The following is a 20430-nucleotide window of genomic DNA, read 5'->3' as shown; positions in this document are numbered from 1 at the left end:
CAACATCAGAATATTAATATAATAACTCCCATAAAAATATTAGAGGAGGGAATAATTATTTCAAAACATGAAGAAAAAAAATCAATAAAATAACCATTCTTGATTTTAAAAATTAGCAACTATAAATAGAAACCTTAATAAACCTGATAAAGTATCTACCAAAAGCCCATAGCAAGCATTATTTCATGATAAAATTTTAGAAACACTTCAGTAAAGTCAGGGACAAGATAAAGATGCTATCATTATTTCCATTAACGTTGTATGGGACATCTGGGTGGCTCAGTTGGTTAAGCATCTGACTCTTGATTTTGGCTCAGGTCATGATCTCACGGTTGGGTTTGTGAGTTTGAGACCCACATCAGGCTCTGTACTAACAATGAGGAGCCTGCTTGGGATAGTTTCTTTCTCTTCTTCTATCTCTCCCCTAAAAAAAAAAAAAAAGTTTAAAATATTGTACTGAAGGTCCTGCTAATACAAAAGAAAACAAAATTGAATAAGTGGTTTAAGAAATGAAAAAGAAGGAAAAGAATTACCCTTATTTATACATGACATGGTTATTTACATAAAATATCCAGAGAGGTAACAAAGTAACAAAGCAAACAAAAAATTCAGCAAAATTTTATGGATATGAGACCAATGTACAAAAATTGGTGCCCTTTTTATAAACCATTAATAGCCAATTAGAAAATGTAACTTAAAGAAGGATAGCTCCAATTTTAGGAAGAAAATCTAAGACCCTGTGTAATGAAAGTTGTTTAAAACTTTAATAAAATACAAAGCATTACAGGCTATAAAAGACCTGAATAAATGGATAATTGTCCCATGTTCACTGATAAGACATTTTTTGCTAAGTTACTCTATAAAGTCAATTCCATTCCAATCAAAATCCAAATAGGGTTTTTTATGGATCTTAATGGACTCATCCTAAAGTTTATATGAGAGAGCAAAGAGCCAAGAGTAGCTAAGGCAATTTTAAAGAAGAATCATAAGAAAGAGGGGCTTGAAAAAATTTTCATTATGTAGAGTGCATGGGTGTTCACTATGTTATTATCTGTATTTTTCTGTGTCTGAAAATATTTCATAATTGAACTTCAAAAATGTAGAAAACAAAGAATATCTCATGGTCTAAGGTTGGGAAGCCTCTTGTAAACAAGAAAGCAAAAAGCATGAAATTATAATGTACAAATTTGTTATCAGCTAGCAGTACCTTAAAATATACAGCTTTTGTTCACCAAGAGACCATAGAAAGTTAAAATACAATCCACAAACTGAGAGAAGCTATTTGAAACACATATAACTAACAACAGAGAAGTATTTAAGCTTTAAAAATATATAAAGATTATCTACAAATTAATTTTTTTAACAAATTGTTCACATCAGCAAGTTCTAGACTGTGAGTCAGGATTTCCTTGTTACCATGTCACCAAACAAAATACGGTATTCTCTTGGCTTCTGAGGCTGATGTAAGATGGAAACCTTCAGCTGTAACCTGTCTCCAAAGTACTTGTTCTTCTCACCGGCCTCATTGTTTTCAATCATTTCTCTACTTCAGAACAAATGTGACTTTATACAATATATTTGCAAATTAAATGTCATCTTTGATTCTCTACTTAGGGCCTTTAAGAAAAGTTCTAGTTTTTTAAAAAAAGACAAAAAACGGTTCCTTAATTTAAAGAGCATGAAAACAACCGGTGTACATCAGTTAATGCAACTTTGGAAGGCCACATCAAGACCAGCTGCGCTCGATCAGTGGATCAGTGAGACTTTCGCAGAGAAACCTCAGAAGACCTGTTTTTAAGAGAGGGGTGGGTCATCTCTTGTTGGAGGGGGAGGTTGGGAGTTCGGCTAGAACCCGCTCCACCCCTTTTCTCCACCCTGCACAGAACGCCCAGAAAAGCTCTCCCCTCATTCGTCCACGCCCCTCAGGCCCTGACGGATAAGAGGAGCCCCTGCGGAGGAAGCCTGCACCCCGCTGGCTCGCGGAGCCCGGCGTCAAAGCCCCGCCCCCTCGGGGTTGCAGGAACGCTCAGCGCGCGTCTTTGGGGAGGCGGGGCTGGATGGGCGCGCTGACGGGAGGCCGCGGGCTCTCTGCACCCGCTCTCCCTCTTCTCTCTACCCTCACGGCTCTGGCTGGATCGTCTGCTGGTGGCCGGATTCCCTGGTGAGTAGCTGGAAGATTCAGGGCCCCGCAGACGCGGCTGCGGCGGGTACGGGACCTACCCCGGGCGCCTGCGCGCTCCTCCGCCAGCCAATGTGCTCGCAGCTTCTGCGGGTGGCCTTTGACCCCGCGCCCCTCCGGCGAGCGAGAGGTGTCGCGTTACGTGCTTCGGGACCCCCCGGGGCAACTCACTCTGTCACTGTTAGCCCTTCTTTGTGTCTGGGTTAGTTTTATTGCCTTCTTTTATTGCCTGCTGTTTCCCGATCCTGCCGGCCTTGTGTCCGCCACTTCTTCGGAGAGGAACCTCCCGTCGCCTGTTTTCCCTACTCTCCCCCAGCAAGTTGGGAATTCCGGGAGCGACGGAAGCTGTTCTAGGCCTGGTCCTTTTGTATGCAAACCTCAGCTAAGCCTTGAGCCTGCGGGGAGAGTGGGGGGATCGAGGCCTACCGGGCTCCGGGTGTTGGCGGAAGGTCGCGGCCACCAACCTCCTGGAGCCTTTGGGTCACCGCAGCGGTGGTTTTTCCATTTGCTTGTTAAAACACTTTTGGCTCTATCTTCGTAGACTATTATCTTTTGTTAAGTTTCAGGATGCAGCTATGCCGGACTATGTCTTGTTACATTTTCTAAAGGAGCAAATTGAACTTCAGGCGTTTAGGACAGTTTTAGTTGTATTATTGTAAAACCCTCTGGATAAGTGTCAAGGGAAAACCTCGAAGTGTTTAAAGACCAATAAGGGAGGATAATAGGATATGATGTTAAAAAAGACGAATAGGACTGGAATGGGTTTATGTTCAAGTATTTTAGACAGTTTGAGAGAAAAATACAAAATAAAATCTAGGTATTGGTAATATTGCCACATTGCTTACTGGTCACTTTCAGGACAATACGTTATTTCCTCCTTCTTGAGCTATATGTAAACTCCTAAAACCGGTGTAGTGCTGTGAATTTTGTGGATTTTCAGGCTCTATCTATGCATAAAACATTACCAGTGATGTTGCTGTTAGTCACGTGGTTAACAGTAAGTGTATGATCAGAAAGTAAACGGTCTTCAGATTAAATTTGAGCTGCAATTTATGAGTAGGTAACAGATAATCTTGTTTTCTAAGACCATACTACTTATTTATTTACTTATTTAAAGTTTATTAGAGAGTGAGTGAGCCAGGAAGGTGCAGAGAGAGAGAGGGGGAGAATCCCAAGCAGGCTTTGCTATGACAACGGGACTCTGGCTGGAACCTTCAGAAACATGACCTCATGACCTGAGCTGAAACCAAGAGTGGGAGCTTAGCCCACTTAGCCACCCAGGCACCCCTAAGACCGTACTATTTAAATGAAAACTTGGCCACATGTTGGCAATTTTCATCTGTGTCACAAAAAATTTTTATTTTTTTTTCAACGTTTATTTATTTTTGGGACAGAGAGAGACAGAGCATGAACGGGCGAGGGGCAGAGAGAGAGGGAGACACAGAATCAGAAACAGGCTCCAGGCTCTGAGCCATCAGCCCAGAGCCCGACGCGGGGCTCGAAATCACGGACCGCGAGATCGTGACCTGGCTGAAGTCGGACGCTTAACCGACTGTGCCACCCAGGCGCCCCACAAAAAATTTTTAAACTTAATTTGTCTAGTATGTTGTAGGATGGTGGAATAGAAGGCTAGAGCTTGAATTCTAGAGCCAAATTTGCCCTGTTTCTTGCTAGTTGCTTGACCTCGGACATGTTACTTAGCTCTTCACTAGCCCACAGACTGAAAAGTTACCAATTGGTTTGTACCTCTACTGTGTCATCTGTAAAATGGCGTTAAAAAAGTTTTACTTCCTAGGTCATCGTGAAGGTTAAAGTGGAGGGATGAAATTATGCTTAACTGAATTTCTGTTAACCAGCAGGTGTGTTTCATTAGAACTGGGGTAAGGAAGCGTTGGTATAGAAACTGGTTTTGAAAGTTCCAGGTGTGTTTTCTAGTATTATTTTTTATTTACAATGGCTTCTTAGAAAATGAAATTAGAAAACAATACTAAAAAGAAAAAGCACTAGAAGCCTGTAAAATTTAGTAATAGGGTAATTAAAAGTTGTTTCTAACTGGATTGACAGCACTTTTTGAAATAATAGTTGATCTCACATTGTTCTGTGTCTGTTAGGCCTCACTAGACCTCTAAGTCAAAACCTAGAATTTCCAGAAGATGAAAAGCATAAGACACAAAAGTACAAATGATACAGTTTCTAAAAGATACTATTAGGTATAACTTCTGTGTATTATGTAATGTAAAGTGTCCTTTTCAGTCTTCAATAGCCAATACCTTGAGTAGATTCCTGGTTTGGGTGTCCATACATCTTCAGTTGTGATTTTATTATTTTCTCAGGAGACTTGTGAAATTTCTTGCCTTTGTTGAAGCAATAGAAGTAGTTCTCCACTCTTTCCTTGCTAGATAATTAGACCCTGGGCATCTCAAGGGTCATTGTGGTTTTGCTATCTTGAACTTGGCAATTTATTAAAATGGATTTTTAAAATTATTGGATCTAGGTTTCTTCCTATGTAATATGTTCAGTATAGACTATAAAAAAGTCAACTATCTGTATAGTCAGTAGAATCTATTTATACACATACTGCCCAAATATATATCAATGTCAAAAACAGAAGGGCCTGACATTAAGTTGTTTAAGCTAAACACTTAATGGTCACTGGCTGTGTATAAGATATATGGGGCTCTACTGCAGTGTAAAGAGAAGGATTCCATTTTTGGAACTTAAAAGCAATCTAGTGGATACAATATATGTAAATAGCATAATACAACACATAAATGCCACTTTAAAAAGTAGGTAATGCTGTAACAATAGAATATTTGAGAAAATGAGTACTTTTCACTGTGGAATCATTAGGGAAGGTGTCAAGAAGAGGCAACATTTCAGCGTTGTCTTGAAGGAGGAGTAGCATTTTAAAAGTTAGTCCTGTAGAGAGAGAATGGACCTTTAGAGAGAATTAACTATGTGTTAGTTATTAATTGCTTGCTAGATGCCCGTCTTTAATCATCATCATCCTCATCACCATCACTCTAAACAGGAAATTATTCTAGAAGTTTTATAATACCAACTTATTTCATGCCTACAAATCTGTGAATGAGGTAATAACATTGTATAGATAAGAAAAGAAGCACAGAAAGATCAGGTCATTTGATGAGTGAAATAGCTGAAAAACAACAAAACAGCTGGGGGATACTTGCTTTTAATCACAGTGATCTGCCTTTTGTTTGAGGTGACTTACTGTTAATTGTGATGTGGAGGTTGGGAAGAACCATCTATAATGATGTAATAAATGAACATTTAAATGAGTGAAATAAGTAATGTAAAAAGAGGGACCAACTTAAAATTACATTTACAGGCAAAGGTGGGGAATCAACCAGGCAACTTCCATAAATGGACGTTTTATGTTTTGTGTTCTTCTGTAGATCTGAGAAACGAATCTGAGAAATGAATCTAACAAATGTACAAAAGTTTCAGAGTTGTTCAGAACTGTTTTTTTTTAATATTCATTTTGCACTTATTTTTTTTTAAATGTTTATTTTTGAGAGAGAGAGACAGAGCGTGAGTGGGGGATGGGCAGAGAGAGAGGGACACACAGAATCCCAAGCAGGCTCCAGGCTCTGAGCTGTCAGTACAGAGCCCCACACAGGACTCCAACTCATGAACTGTGGGATCATGACCTGAGCCGAAGTCGGACGCTTAACTGACTGAGCCACCCAGGCGCCCCAATTTTGCACTTATTCTTCAATCCAATTGGTAAAATATTACCCTCTTCCACTTCTTTTGCAAACATCATCTTGCATAAGACACAGAACTACTTTGTCAGAAAACACACCTAATGTGTTCTTTCTTTAAAAAGAGATTAGGGGTGCTTGGGTGGCTCAGTCGGTTGAGCGTCCGACTTTGGCTCAGGTCATGATCTCGCAGTTTGTGGGTTCAAGCCCCGCATCAGGCTCTGTGCTGACTGCTTGCTCAGAGCCTGGAGCTTGCTTCAGATTCTGTTTCCTTCTCTCTCTGCCCCTCCCCCACTCACACTTTGTCTCACTCTGTTTCTCAAAAATAAATAAAATGTAAAAAAAAAAAAATTTAAAAAGAGATTAAATGATTTAGTGAGGGTCCCACAAGGGGATCAACCTAGCTGATTTGGACTTTGGTTTTAGATGGCAAGATCAGTTTTCTGTTACATATCCTGACTCTTCTACCTACTTCACCACCACTCAACTGGTCAGTCTCTGAAAAACCAATGTCTTACTAATTAATGCTGTAGTTATTGCTCCCATTCTCTGTGACTTAGCAATATTCATTACCATTATTTCCTAAAATTTTCTTTCTTAGGAAGTATTAAGTTCTAATTTTAGAAGGTAGAGTAAGAAAATATCACTATTATGTTATCACCCAGAGGTAATCATTATTTATGTTCTCCTTTGTATATCTTTAGTATTGTTGAGATATTATGTTCATAATTGTTTTTTCTACTTCATTGCTTGTCAGATTTCTCACTATCTTTAAGGGAAGGATTTTTTTATTATCAGTTATCTTGATAATTTGTAAATTTCAGTACAACAAATCCCTATATACTTCCCCTGCATTTCACCAAATGGTAATATCTTAACTGTATTTGCTTTATCATTATATGCATGTACACACTTCTGTATTATGTTGTACATAATTATATACATTACATGTAACATGTATGTGTACATAGGTGTGTATATATATGTATGTAATGTATGTATGTATGGAGATGTGTGTGTCTAATGTCTGATGTTTCCTCATGATTAGATCCAAATTAAATTTTGACAGGAATACCATAGCAGTGATTGTTTCCTTTTTAGGGCATCCTCTCAGGAAACTTATATCTACCTAGCCAGAATTAACTGATGAAGTTCATTTTGATCACTCGTTTAAGGTGGTGTCTGCTAGGTTTTGCACTGAGTTACTGTTGTTCCCTTTGTAGTTAATTAGGTGTCTTTTGGAGAGCTACTTTGCCAATATATGGATATCCTGTTTCTCATCAAATTTTATTTCCTCATTTAAAATCTGTTGATGATTTTGCCTAATAATAGTTGCTATTATGGTGGTTGCCAAATAGTGGTATTCCATTATTCTATCTAAATTTATTAGTTGTGGGGGTGCCTGGGTGGCTCAGTCAGTTAAGCGTCCAACTTCTGCTCAGGTCATGATCTCGTGGTTCATGAGTTGGAGCCCCGCGTGGGGCTCTGTACTGACAGCTCGGAGCTTGGAACCTACTTTGGATTCTGTGTCTCCTTCTCTCTCTGCCCCTTCCCAACTTGTACTCTGTCTCTCTATGTCTCTCAAAAAATAAATAAATGTAAAACAAATTTTTTTAATTTGTTAGTTGGCATTCTAATATGAGTCTTCTCTAATCCTTTTATTTATTTTTGCATTTTAAACATCAGTATGAAAATAAAAAAAATTAAAAATATCAGCATGGATTCATGAATTCTTATTTTAATACCTATCATTTATTACTTATTCCTTATTTTGGTGCTGAAATTGTCCTGGATTTAGCCAGTGATTGCCCCTCAGTCTGGCTTTTGTGTCCAATGGACATATCCCCAACACTTCTTGAGTACTTTACTTTCTGGTAAGATGATCAAGGCTCATTTTGTACTTTCTCAGCCACAGTCTGGGAATCCACATTTCTCCAAGGTAACTACTGCTGCTTCTAAGTAGAGAAGGAATATTTAAAAACCAAGAATCTTAGCATCAGATGTGTTCATTGCTGCTGGGGTTTCTTTGGTCCTAGACTGCCAGTGGGCAGAACTAGGAAATAATGTGGTTATGTTAATGTGTATATACACACTTCCCCCATTTACTGATAGAAAACACACATCCATACTAATACTGCTAATTACTGTCTGATAACACAAGTTTCTTTCTAGCCTTCACTTTATACATAACTCAACGTTTTTGTCAGTGAAAAACCTGGGCCCCAGGTTCCAGCATATATTGTTTGTTGGCTTACTTGTAGAATACACATTAAGTGTTAAGAATTGCTAATCTGTACCAATGCAAAAACAGCTTACTAACTGGAGTTTAACATTTTATATTTGTTAGAGTATGTGAAATATAACATGGCTCAAACAAGAACTATACAAAAAGAGAAGTCACTTCTATCCTCCAATCCTTCTACCCATTCTCATCCCCCTTTATTCTGTCCTGTTTCTCCTTACCCCCATACATAATCCACATCATTATCTAATGTTTATTCTGTTTCTTTGCTCACTTGAAAAATGTATATTTCCTTATTTGCATTTTCCTTTTTTCACTTAAGAATATATCCAGAAAATCAGTTTATGTCATTTCCAAGATCCCTTCCTCATTCAGCTGAACATCCCAGCATTTTACAGTTACAAATGGTGCTGTATATGGATTTATGTACTGTTCATGTGGTTTTGTATTTTTTGTGTATGTTGTGTATTTTTAAGGTAATTTCCATGAAGTAGGACTGAGTCCAAAGGTAAATGTATATGTAATTTTGTTAGTGCCAAATTCACAAAAAGGCTGTACCAATTTGCATTCACTAGCAGTGTTTGGAAGTGCTTGTTTTCCCACAGTTTTACCAACAGCATATATTTGTGTTTTTGTTTTGCCAGTCTCCTAGATAAGAAATGATTTTTTTTGTGTGTAGTTTTAATTTGCATTTTTTTAAATTTTATTTTGAGAGAGCAAGATTGGGAGTGTGTAAGCGCACATGGGGCAGGGGCAGAGAGAGAGAGAGAGAGAGAGAGAGAGAATCTCAAGCAGGCTCTACACCATCAGCGCAGAGCCTGATGCAGGGCTTGATCTAACAACCATGAGAGTTCATGACTTGAGCGAAAATCAAGAGTTGGATGCTTAACCACTGAGCCACCCAGGCACCCTTAATTTGCATTTTTAAAAATTTTGAATGAGGTAGAATATCTTGGTATTTTCAGTTTGTCAGTTGTCCTTTGTTGACCGTATGTTCTGATATGCATATTTTAAAAGCTATAGTTAATGAAAAGACAAATTAACTATGACTTCTATTGAATCTGAATTTTGAGTCCCTTCTAAAGTGTTTCATTACGCTCAGGTTATAAGGCAATTCAGGTGGAATTACTTATTTCAATGGCTCTGAGCCCTACATCATGCATTATTCTTTGGGAGATTGTGGGGGAGATAGGAAGGGTTATTCAAAATCCCTCATTTGAAAGTAGCAGAGAAACTAAACATAAGTAGAAAATAGAAAGTTGAAGGATCTTGATAAAACCCCTGCCTTTAATTTCAGTACCCATATGTGTAAAGGAATAAGGATTAATTAGAAATAGTCCAAATATTTACAAGGACTTAAACCCAGTTTTGAAGATTTTGCTCTTACTAGATTCAGATATCTTCCTCTTCACATTTCATACACAAGGGCTGGCATTCAATAATAAATTAACCCACCTTACAGAAAGACTGTGACTGTCCAGGTACTAAGCAAGAACAAAACAAAACAACAAAAGACAGGCAATAGAAACAGAATCCCTAAGGTCCAATTCAGGTTATTAGAGGTGGACTTTAATAAATGGGATTAACATGTTCAAGGAATTAGAGAAGGAAAATTTTAGCAGAAAACTGATACCTTTGAAAAGAGTCAAATGGAAATTCTAAGAGTAAAATTATAACTGAAATTAAGAAATGACAGCTGAAGAGAAATAGGAAACTAGAAGGTATTTCAGAAGTACAGAGGCATGGAGAGATATGGAGGGAAAGTTTAAAAAAATGTTATAAACACATAGGATATAGAATTCTAACATGTGTAATGTATTCCAAAATGAGCAAGAAGGCAATAATGGAGCAAAAGCAATATTTGAAGAGATTGTGGTCAAGAATTTTACAAGGCTAAGGAATGCTATTAACCCCAGATTGAAGAAGCACTTTGGACCAAAAGCAGGATAAGTATCAAGAAAACCATATTCCATGTGTATTATTCCATAGGGAAACTGCTGAAAACCAAAGAAAAAGAGAAAAATGTTAAAAGAAACCAGAGAAAAAAGAAAATACCTTTAAAAATCCTTAAAATCAGAAAAAAAAATAGTGGTTGAGTTTTCAACAGAAACAAAAGCAGAAGATAATAGTTTGTGCTGAAAGAAAATAATTGCCAATATAGAAGTCTATGTATACATGTTAAGTTGAAGGTAACGTATATTTTCAAACAAACTAATATGGAGTTTATGAGCAGCAGACTAATACTAAAAGCCCTGTTAAAGGGAATTGTTTTTTCACCATGAGGAAAATTAGTTTGAATGGAAGTAGGCGAATGCAAGAGGAACTAAAGAGGAAAGAAAAGGGTAAATGCAATAATGTTGACTGTATAAAATGATATCCTAGGGGTGCCTGGGTGGCTCAGTCAGTTAAGCCCTGGACTCTTGATTTCGACCCTGGTCATGATCTTGAAGTTTGTGAGATCGGGCCCCCCCCCAGCTGGCTCTGTGCTGACAGCATGGTGCCTGCTTGGGATTCTCTCTTTCCCTCTGTCTCTACCCCTCCCCCCTCTCAAAATAAATATTTATTTTATTTTTTTTTTTTAATTTTTTTTTTTCAACGTTTATTTATTTTTGGGACAGAGAGAGACAGAGCATGAACCGGGGAGGTGCAGAGAGAGAGGGAGACACAGAATCAGAAACAGGCTCTGAGCCATCAGCCCAGAGCCTGACGCGGGTTTCGAACTCACGGAGTGCGAGATCGTGACCTGACTGAAGTCGGACGCTTAACCGACTGCGCCACCCAGGCGCCCCTCAAAATAAATATTTAAAAAAATGATATCTGGTGGGGTTTAAGATATGTGTAAAAAAAAATAATCTACACCAAAATAGGAGCTCAAAGTTGGGGCAGGGATAAAGGAACTAAAGTCTTCTAAGTGTGCTTTTATTGTTTGAGAAATAGTAAAGTTCTAATTCATACCAGTTTTTGAGAAGAATGCATGCTCTTAATTGCACCGAGAATGCATAATAGAGCAAAATGAAACCATTAAAAAGATAAGAGAGAGGGGAAAAAAAAAAGAGAGAAAACGGAGCTTGTAAGAAGGCCAAAAGGAAAAACAAGGGCAAGAATTAGATTTAAATATCCATATTTATAGAACTGTAAATGTAGTGTATACTACAACTATTAGACAAAGACTCTCAGGTTAACAGCAATAATAATAAGTGTCTTATTTCAAAAATAACCATTTAAGGTGACAATAAAATGATGAAAATGATACTCTGTTCCAGTGTCAACCAAATGAAATCTGTTGTAGCTATATTAATATTAGGTTTTGTCTTACACTGTACTCTATCAGAGAAGAAAAGGAACATTTCATATAAAATAAGATTTAATATTTCAGGAAAATCTAGCAGTCTCAAATTTGTCTCTACATAATACCATCAATTCAAATTATATAATATAAACATGTAGATATAAATATAGGGGATTTTTAATACTGATGATATGAACGATATAAACAAGATAGCATATTTGGTATGTACTTGTAACCACTAGCTGCAGAATATGCTTTCCTGATGTATATGGGACACTTAATGAGATTGATCATAGGCTGAGCCTTAAAGCAAGTCTCCATATATTTCAAAGGACTGAAATCATGCAGGCGATGTTTTCAATGGATTCACACTATAAATCAATAATAACAACAACAACAAAAAAAAACTAGGAAATCTCCCAAATATAATACATCTATAAATAAGTTCTCATGGGAGAAATAATGGAAATTTGAATATATTTTGAACTCAGTGGTCATAAAAGTACAGAATACAGAACTTCTAAGATACTGCTAAAGATGTAATTAGCAGTAGAGTTATGGTATTAACACATTTTAAGGAAAGTACAAAGAGTTGAGGAGTGATGGCAACAGCTTTGGTATAATGTTTAAATTATCCTGAAATCATAAAAGCAGACCAGTAAATAGTAAAACCAAAACAAATAATCTGTAACAAAACTGAAAGACAAGTTATCACCCATGGACTCACAGTATGAGTGGAAGGGGACAGCTCTCTAATAACTATAAGACTTGTTTTCTAACTCTGTGCAGGAGGAAACAGAGGAAAGCAGTAGTGCATCTGCTTGAACTGAAGACAGGAACATTTCTAACCATAGATATTAATTGAAAGAGTGACAGCCCACTTTGAGAATAGTAGCTGCAACGGGGGAGGGAGACTTTGAAGCCTAACATCTGAAGGGGCTACAATATATTGGTTTTCAGGACAAAACCCCATATTGAAGAGTAACTTCTGGAAATAGCTTTGAAATTGAGCAGGGTAATAATAGCATACAAGCCAAGGAAATAAAAAATGCCAGATAAATGTGGGAATGGAGAAGAACCCAACTGATCTCAGAAAGACATTCAAAGCCATTGTAAGATTTCCCAAAAACAGCTTAAGTTCTATAGAGCATGAATCTAGAAAAACTATCATGATAAAGCATTCACTTCCAAAAATTGAGAGAAAATTATTTCATGTAATATTTGTCAATAGAAAAAGATCAGTCAGGTCCCATACAAAGTCCTTATAAGCAAAGAAGTGAACATACTTGTAGATACTGAAAGCATGCCAGAGAGACATGTTCATAAAATATATGACAACCATAACCTAATATTTTAATAGAAATAATTAAAATAGCTATATGAGATTTGGATGAATAAGCAAATTATGACTATGAAAAGTGAAAAATGAGCAAATTTTATAAATGAAGACTACAAGACAAACACAATAGATAATGCCCTATGCAATGTAAAGGGTACAGAAACTTAAAAATTGAAGAGATAATACAGTTGTAAAAGTTGAGCAAAATTCAATAAAAGTAATAGAGCTTTCTATAGAAGAAAATCAAAGGAGTGAAAACAAATATTAAAATTGGAAACCTTTGCTGACAATAAAAACAAGTTGATATTAAAGTTAATTTCTTAATGGGAAGATAAGGGAGTTTGTGTAAAATTGTTTTTGTTTCCTCTATGAAGCACTGTTGACCCTTGAACACTGGAGGTTAGGGGTGCTGACTCCTATGCAGTTGGAAATCTTCCTGTAACTTTGGACTCTCAAAAATTTAACTACTAATTACCTACTGTTGACTGGAAGCCTTCCTGATAACACACACAGTTCATTAACATATGTTATTTATATATGTCCTTTATATTATATTTGTATTCTTACAATAATGTAAGCTAGAGAAAAAAATGGTATTAAGAAAATCACAAGAGAAAATGCATTTTTAGTACTGCACTATATTTATTGAAAAATGCACATATTAATGAACCTGCATAGTTCAAACCCGCATTGTTCAAGGGTCAGCTGGATAAGACATAGATATCTGAAGATAATGAAGGAAGTTGGTGATGTAGCCGTAGGTTTGATGAAAAACAAAAATGAATAAAGTAATTCTGAGGTTAGAAAAGTGAACATACTGGAGTTTAGTGACAGGATTGTTAAGCATCTTGAGTATGAATTCATAGTGAAAGGTCAACATGGTTGTGTGTTTTGTCCAGTATAATTCTGTGGTTCTGGATCAAGGTCAAGGCACACATCATTTATTTGGGGTTTTACCAGTATGTATTAAGAAAGGAGAGAAGTGAGGAATTATAATGTTGGACAATGGACTATAAACTGTCACTAGAGACAAAACATGAAGAAAAGGAAATATAGCAAAAAAGCAGTGGACTCAGTGTATTGGACATCTCAATAAGGTCAAGGAATTGCCAGAATGAGAATACTAAACTAGAGGGGCTCAAGGCATGGAAGGTTATGTTTGGAAATGGGAAAAAAAAATAAAGATTTTGGAGTAATAAATGTTTGACAATGTCAGGATCAAGAGTAGGAGTATGACACCTGAGTTAGTGAAGTGGAGTGAAAGAAAGAACAGATCTTTAGAAGTGAGGCAAAGAGTTGGGGCGGCTAAACTACGGGACTGGATCATCCATATTGGTGGAGTCACTAAAAATAGTAATAGAAGTAGGAAAGGAGTAAGTTGTTAAAATGATCAGTGAATGGGAGATTATTAGATTCAGAAAATGGTGGAGTTTGATGCCTTGAACATTATTTTTTTATAAGGGCTCCATTCTTCTAATCTGAACTCTTAATATGCCAATATTTTGTTTACAAGCCTTTAGTGGTCCCTTGTTTACCAGAAAAATTTTTTCTTTGGTGTAGTATGGTTCCAACATAGCACTATAGCTTTATTTTTCCTCCTTATCTTTTACTGGCTGCAGCCTACGGAGGCCTTTGTGTTTCACAATGTGTCTTTCATGTCCGGTATATCTTTGGGCACATCCTTTCTCTGACACTAGGGACATTCTTTTTTTTTTTTTTTTCCCTTCTCTTTTCCACCAGCCTATGCATATTGTACTCCTTCTTCTAAGATTTTACATTTTTTTCCATAAAGAGTTTTTTTCAACTCCTTAATTTATATGGTATTTTATTGCTTTATATATGCCTTTCACTTCTCTTTTAGCACTTTTCTTCTTTGAGTTATAGTTTATTTGCATACGTGTCTTCTGCCTTCCTTGGGGCTCCAAGCATCTTGAACATAAGAACTGTGTCTTACTAATCAATCTATTTCATGTGGCGCTTAGCATACTATTTTTTACACAATTTAGTTGCTCAATTAAACTGAGTCTAGAATTTGTTTTGATATTCCAACCAAATGAAACATATTTTTGTTCCTTGAACAACAGTAAGGATTCACCTGTTTCTCATCTAGAAGTCAACTATTTCTACTTTCATAATGCTTGTTTTAGTTTATGTCTAGTGTTAATTGGTTACATGATCTACGTTAATGAGTCCAGCTTGTTGGTGTGGTCATAGTGTATCCATGTAATAATATTAAAATATTATAACTTGGGGGGGTGTCCCTAAATTAGTCTTAGGAACAATAGAGAAAGTGTTAACTTTTTACTTCCAAAAGTTTAAGAAGGAGAATATTTGACATGAAAGCATTTTCATGAAACCAGTGGATTATTATGGTTGTAAAACAAAATCTCCAGACCTATCTCCCTATGCCGTTCCATTTTCATGACTTTTTTATGAGAGGAAGAACTGATGCAAATTAGAACATAGGGATGGAAAAGAGGTAGGATACCACGTAAAGTGTCAGAGAAGGTTTAATAAAGTTTCTCAATATTTTTGTGTAACTTCTGTACATCTAATTATATATGTAATTATACATATTTATAGTATATCTAAGTTTATGGAAGGTATACACATATATTTGTGTAAGATTAATATGCATATTCTCTATTTGTGTATATGTACATATGGATATTACCATATCTACTTAAGTAAAATTTTGAAATGGGCAAAACAAAATGAATATTGGTTAGATACATGTATGTTTTAGAAAACCTACAAAGAAAGGTGAGGGGATGGTAAATACGAAAGGCAAGTGGTTGTTGTTAAGGAGAAGGGGCAGGGCTGGTGATTGGCAAGGTGCACAAAAGGTGGAGATGAATTTTTAAGCTGGCAGCTTCCGTTTTGAATGTTTATACGTTTCAACCTAGATGTATGTCTTTTATATTAATCTTTAGGTGTGTTATATTTCACAATTAAACTTTACTTTGAGAAGACTGATTTTAGCCCTAAAAGAAATATGCTTGCTCATCTTAGTAATTCTTGCATATATGCATAATGGAAGTAACAGTTTATAGAAAGTATTTGTGTATGTGTGAGACAGAATTACTTGCTGATTATGTTTAACTTGTCTGTCTTTTCTATCAGGATTAGTTGTTATGAACTTGATTCTTTGGAATAACAACAGCATGATTTATCATAGAAAGTCGTATTTTATAAATCAATGTCAACTTTTCCCCAAGCCAGAAATTTGTACATAAAGATATTTTATTCATATGTGTGTATATACCTATGTACATATACACACATACCTATACATATATGTATATACATACTTAAACATAAAAACATAAAATGTAATTATGATATTTCCAAATAAATACTGCTATTTAATCTAGCCATATATAGACTATTTTGTAGATCTCAGTTTTTGATTATACAATATGATGAACTTTTAAAATCTTTCAATGTAATGAACTTTACAGATTTTTGTTTTCATTTTGAATACATTGGATAATATTGTCAATACTACTTACTAATTACCACTTTTCAATAAATTACAGCTAAACACTTACCATTTTGGAGTTTAAAGTATGTCATCATGGCAAAATTTCGAAGAAGGACTTGCATCATTTTGTCACTTTTTATTCTGTTTATTTTCTCCCTGATGATGGGTTTAAAAATGCTGAGACCAAATAAAGCTACTTTTGGAGATCCTTTTGGACTTGAACTTCTTCCAGAACTTCATCAACAAACTCACTTAGGGAAAAACCTTGATTCCCAAAACAATGACAAAATCAACAGTGAAACAAATATCAAGAATTTAAAAAGTGTTGAAATCACTCTGAAACCTTCCAAAGCCTCTGAACCTTACCTGGAAGAGCTGCGACCTCTGAATTATTATTTGCATGTCTTTTATTACAGTTGGTATGGAAATCCGCAATTTGATGGTAAATATATACATTGGAACCATCCAATCCTGAAGCATTGGGACCCTAGAATAACCAAGAATTATCCACAAGGGAAACATAATCCCCCGGATGACATTGGCTCCAGCTTTTACCCTGAGTTGGGAATTTACAGCTCTCGGGATCCTTCTGTCATTGAAACTCACATGAAACAAATGTACTCAGCTTCAATTGGTAATTACTTTATGTGTGTGTGTTTAGGCATGTGATTGTGTGTATGTATAAAGAATTTTTTGTAGAATATTTAAGTTACTGATTAGTCTTCACATTGTTGTTAATTATAATTTTAAACATGGATTCTAAATTAAGGTGTATATACATACATATGTTCTTAAACATCTGATAAACCACCTTTTTTTTTTTTTAATTTTTTTTTCTTCCAACGTTTATTTTATTTTTAAGACAGAGAGAGACAGAGCATGAATGGGGGAGGGGCAGAGAGAGAGGGAGACACAGAATCAGAAACAGGCTCCAGGCTCTGAGCCATCAGCCCAGAGCCTGACGCGGGGCTCGAACTCCCGGACCGCGAGATCGTGACCTGGCTGAAGTCGGACGCTTAACCGACTGCGCCACCCAGGCGCCCCTGATAAACCACCTTTTAACACTACTCTAAACTGTGTTTAATTTCTACCTTTTGGAACATTTCTGGATATAGTTTTGATTCCTAATTTAACATTCTTAATTTTATTAAATTATGGTTAACATAAGATGGCAATGAATTCTCCCACTTTATGTATATAGCTCAGTGATATTTCTCTAAGGTATACACCTGTTTAAATATTACCCCAACATGAAGTAAAATACTCTATAGCCCAGAAACTTTTGTCATGCTTCCCTTATGCACACCCACATTCCTCCCCAGGAAACTGAATCTAATTTCTATCACTGTAGAATAATTGTGAATGTTCTACATATGACTCTATGAAATAGAATCAGCCAGTGCGCACATGTGCGTGTGTGTGTGTGTGTGTGTGTGTGTGTGTGTGTGTGTGAAGTTTTGCCTAGCACATCATTTTGAAATTTACTCATGCTGTTAACTGTATCAGTAGTTGAGTCATTATTGCTGAGTAGTATTCCATTGTGTGATTGTGGCAGTTTGTTTCTGCATTCATCTTGATGGACATTTGTACTGTTTCAAATTTTAGACATGTAGTATACAATTTGGTCTTGTTTTTCTGTTTTTTAAAACTAGCCTAACAATCTCTTTTTAACTTTCTGTGTTTATTTCTATTTCATGTAATAGTGATATGGTTAATTATGCTTTCTTTGCTGTTTTTTATGTCTATTCCATCTGTTTTGTTCCTTTTTCTTCTTTTTCTGCCTTCTTTTGTATAAAATGTTTATTCCATTTTATTTTTTCTTCTGACTTACTAGATGTCCCTTCATTTTATTTATTGTATGATTGCTTTAAAATTTACAATATACACTTTAACTTAACTGATAAGAAGTCTGTAGTTATTTGTATTGTTTTTTTCCTGCAGCTTTTTCTTCCCTCTAACTTCTGGCACTCCAGTTGCACACATTTACATAGAGTCAGATTATCTCACAAGTAATTCATAAGAAAAAATTAAAATGGGATGCCTGAGAATTCTTCAATTTGTTAATCTACCCTTAAAAAAAGACAAAAACAAAAAACAAAACTTCTCTGTTATGTTTCCTGTGTCTTCCCAGTCTCCATAGCACTGGGACCACAAGAACAGATTGAGTGTTTTCACATTTTTATAGCTGTACAAAAGGCACAAACTTATTGAGCTGAAACGTATATGGAGATGTGCAAGGCTTTTTCATGAGCAAAACAATGTAGAATTCTGTGAATCTGCATCAACTGTGTGCACGATGACTTTCTTCTGTAATTGATTTTTTTTTCCAACTGGTTTTAAAAAATCTAGCTTTCTGGCCAGCTCCAGCTCTGTGTTCTAGGATATAAAATATGACATAAAATAGGATTGGTAAATTCAGACAGCATTGACTGCTATCTCTGCTTACAATTTACTTTTGTGGAGAGGATCTTGCAAATGACTTTTTAACTATTTTGTGCAAAGAATTTATATCACATTTGAGGCTTTTTTGTTATTACAATGTTGATTTGTTTATGACTATACTAGTAGTTCTTGACAAAAAATTGATATCCGTGGAAGTTTCAAGGTTTTTTTCATGCAAACTGAACAGAATGCAATGAGTGTTTTTCCCCCCAGATACTTTTCATATAAAGAAATAATATATAAATGACATACTTTGTATGTTATAATTTAATTGTGATTAGGAAGAAAACTTTCAGTTTATATTTAGTTTTATGCCTATCTTAAGTTTATGAAGACCTTTTTTCCCCGTATATTATTTTACTACTACGTAATATGTGTGAACATGAATTGTTTCAAAACAAAAGTCAATGCAATTAATCTTAATTATAAATGTTCACAGTTTCACTGTTGATGCAAATCCTTTTTTTCTTTGGTAGATTTTCTGGGAAAAAAAAATCATTTGATAGTAATAAAAGTGACATCATAATCCATCTGTAAATAAATTATTTTCTTATCAGTTAAATTATTTTCTTATCTTGAATTATAGTCTTTGTTATTGAAATATTATTGACATTTAACATGCCGTAAGTTAAAGATACATAGCACATTGATTTGATATACATGTTTTCATACGATTACCATTGAGGCATTAGCAAACCTTTCTATCACATCTCATAATTATCATTTCTTCTAGTGGTGGAAAAAATTAAGATCTAGTCTGTTAGCAAGTTTAATGTCTTTAATACAGTTTTGCTGTCTGTAATCACTGTATGCATATGAGATCCCCATGTCTTATTCATGTACTAGTTGCAAGCATGTACCCTGAACAACATCTCTTCCATTTGTCCACTCCTGAGCCCCTGGCAGGTACCATTTTACTGTTTCTTCATTTGTTTTGTTTTGTTTACCTTTCACATATAGGAGGTATCTGGCAGTATTTGTCTTATCTTAACATAATGTCCTCAAGATCCATCCATGTTGCTGCAAATGGCAGGATTTCCCTTTTTCTTGTGGCTGAAGAGTATTGTTTTATTTATATACACACACATATATGTATATATGTATAATTCTGTTTTATGTATATGAATGTGATATGAATGTAAATAAAGTGTGATCTGTCACACTTTATTTATATATTTGTATGTGTGTGTCACCATGTCTTTGTCCGTTCACTTGTTGATGGACACAGTTTGGCTATTGTGTTAATGCTGCAGTATACAGTGTATATCTTTGATAATTTTAAATTCCTTTTGATTTATACACAGAATTGTGATTACTGGATCATATGGTAGTTCTATTCTTAACTTTTTTGGGGGAAACTATGCAGTTCTCCATCGTGGCTGAACCAATTTCGTTCCCACCAACAGTGCCAACACTTGTTATCTCTTGTTTTCTTGATAATAGCTATTGTTACAAGTGTGAAATGATATCTCATTGTGGTTTTGACTTGTATTAGTGATGTTGAGCACCTTTTCATGTACCTATTGGCATGTCATCTTTGGAAAAGTACCTCTTCAGTTCCTTTGCCCATTTTCTAATTGGATTCTTTGTGGGTTTTTTGTTTGTTTGTGTGTGTGTTACTGAGTTCTAGGAATTCTATGTATATTTTGGATATTAACCCATTATCCATTTGTCTTTTATTTACCAATAATTCATTTGTGTTTTCATTTTCTTAATTTCTTCATTTTCTT

At 35.6% G+C, this 20430-nt stretch overlaps 1 protein-coding gene across 1 annotated transcript in view; it reads left to right on the top strand.

Annotated features, from left to right (window-relative positions):
- Window positions 1-2010: 2010 nt before the first annotated feature.
- The window catches only part of MANEA (mannosidase endo-alpha), a 64823-nt gene continuing 46403 nt past the window's right edge, over window positions 2011-20430 (top strand). Inside the window, exons 1-2 of the mRNA XM_047102778.1 lie at window positions 2011-2161; window positions 16314-16892. Of these exons, the coding sequence (XP_046958734.1) occupies window positions 16352-16892 (541 nt within the window). The 5' untranslated portion in view covers window positions 2011-2161; window positions 16314-16351. The remainder of the gene's footprint in view (window positions 2162-16313; window positions 16893-20430) is intronic.

This window comes from Lynx rufus, unplaced genomic scaffold (assembly GCF_022079265.1).
Source record: "Lynx rufus isolate CCGP_SWC_20201006 ecotype Redwood Valley unplaced genomic scaffold, mLynRuf1.p SCAF_6, whole genome shotgun sequence".
In the NCBI taxonomy this organism is placed as follows: Eukaryota; Metazoa; Chordata; class Mammalia; order Carnivora; family Felidae; genus Lynx; species Lynx rufus.
This window is presented reverse-complemented; position numbering and strand designations above follow the sequence as displayed.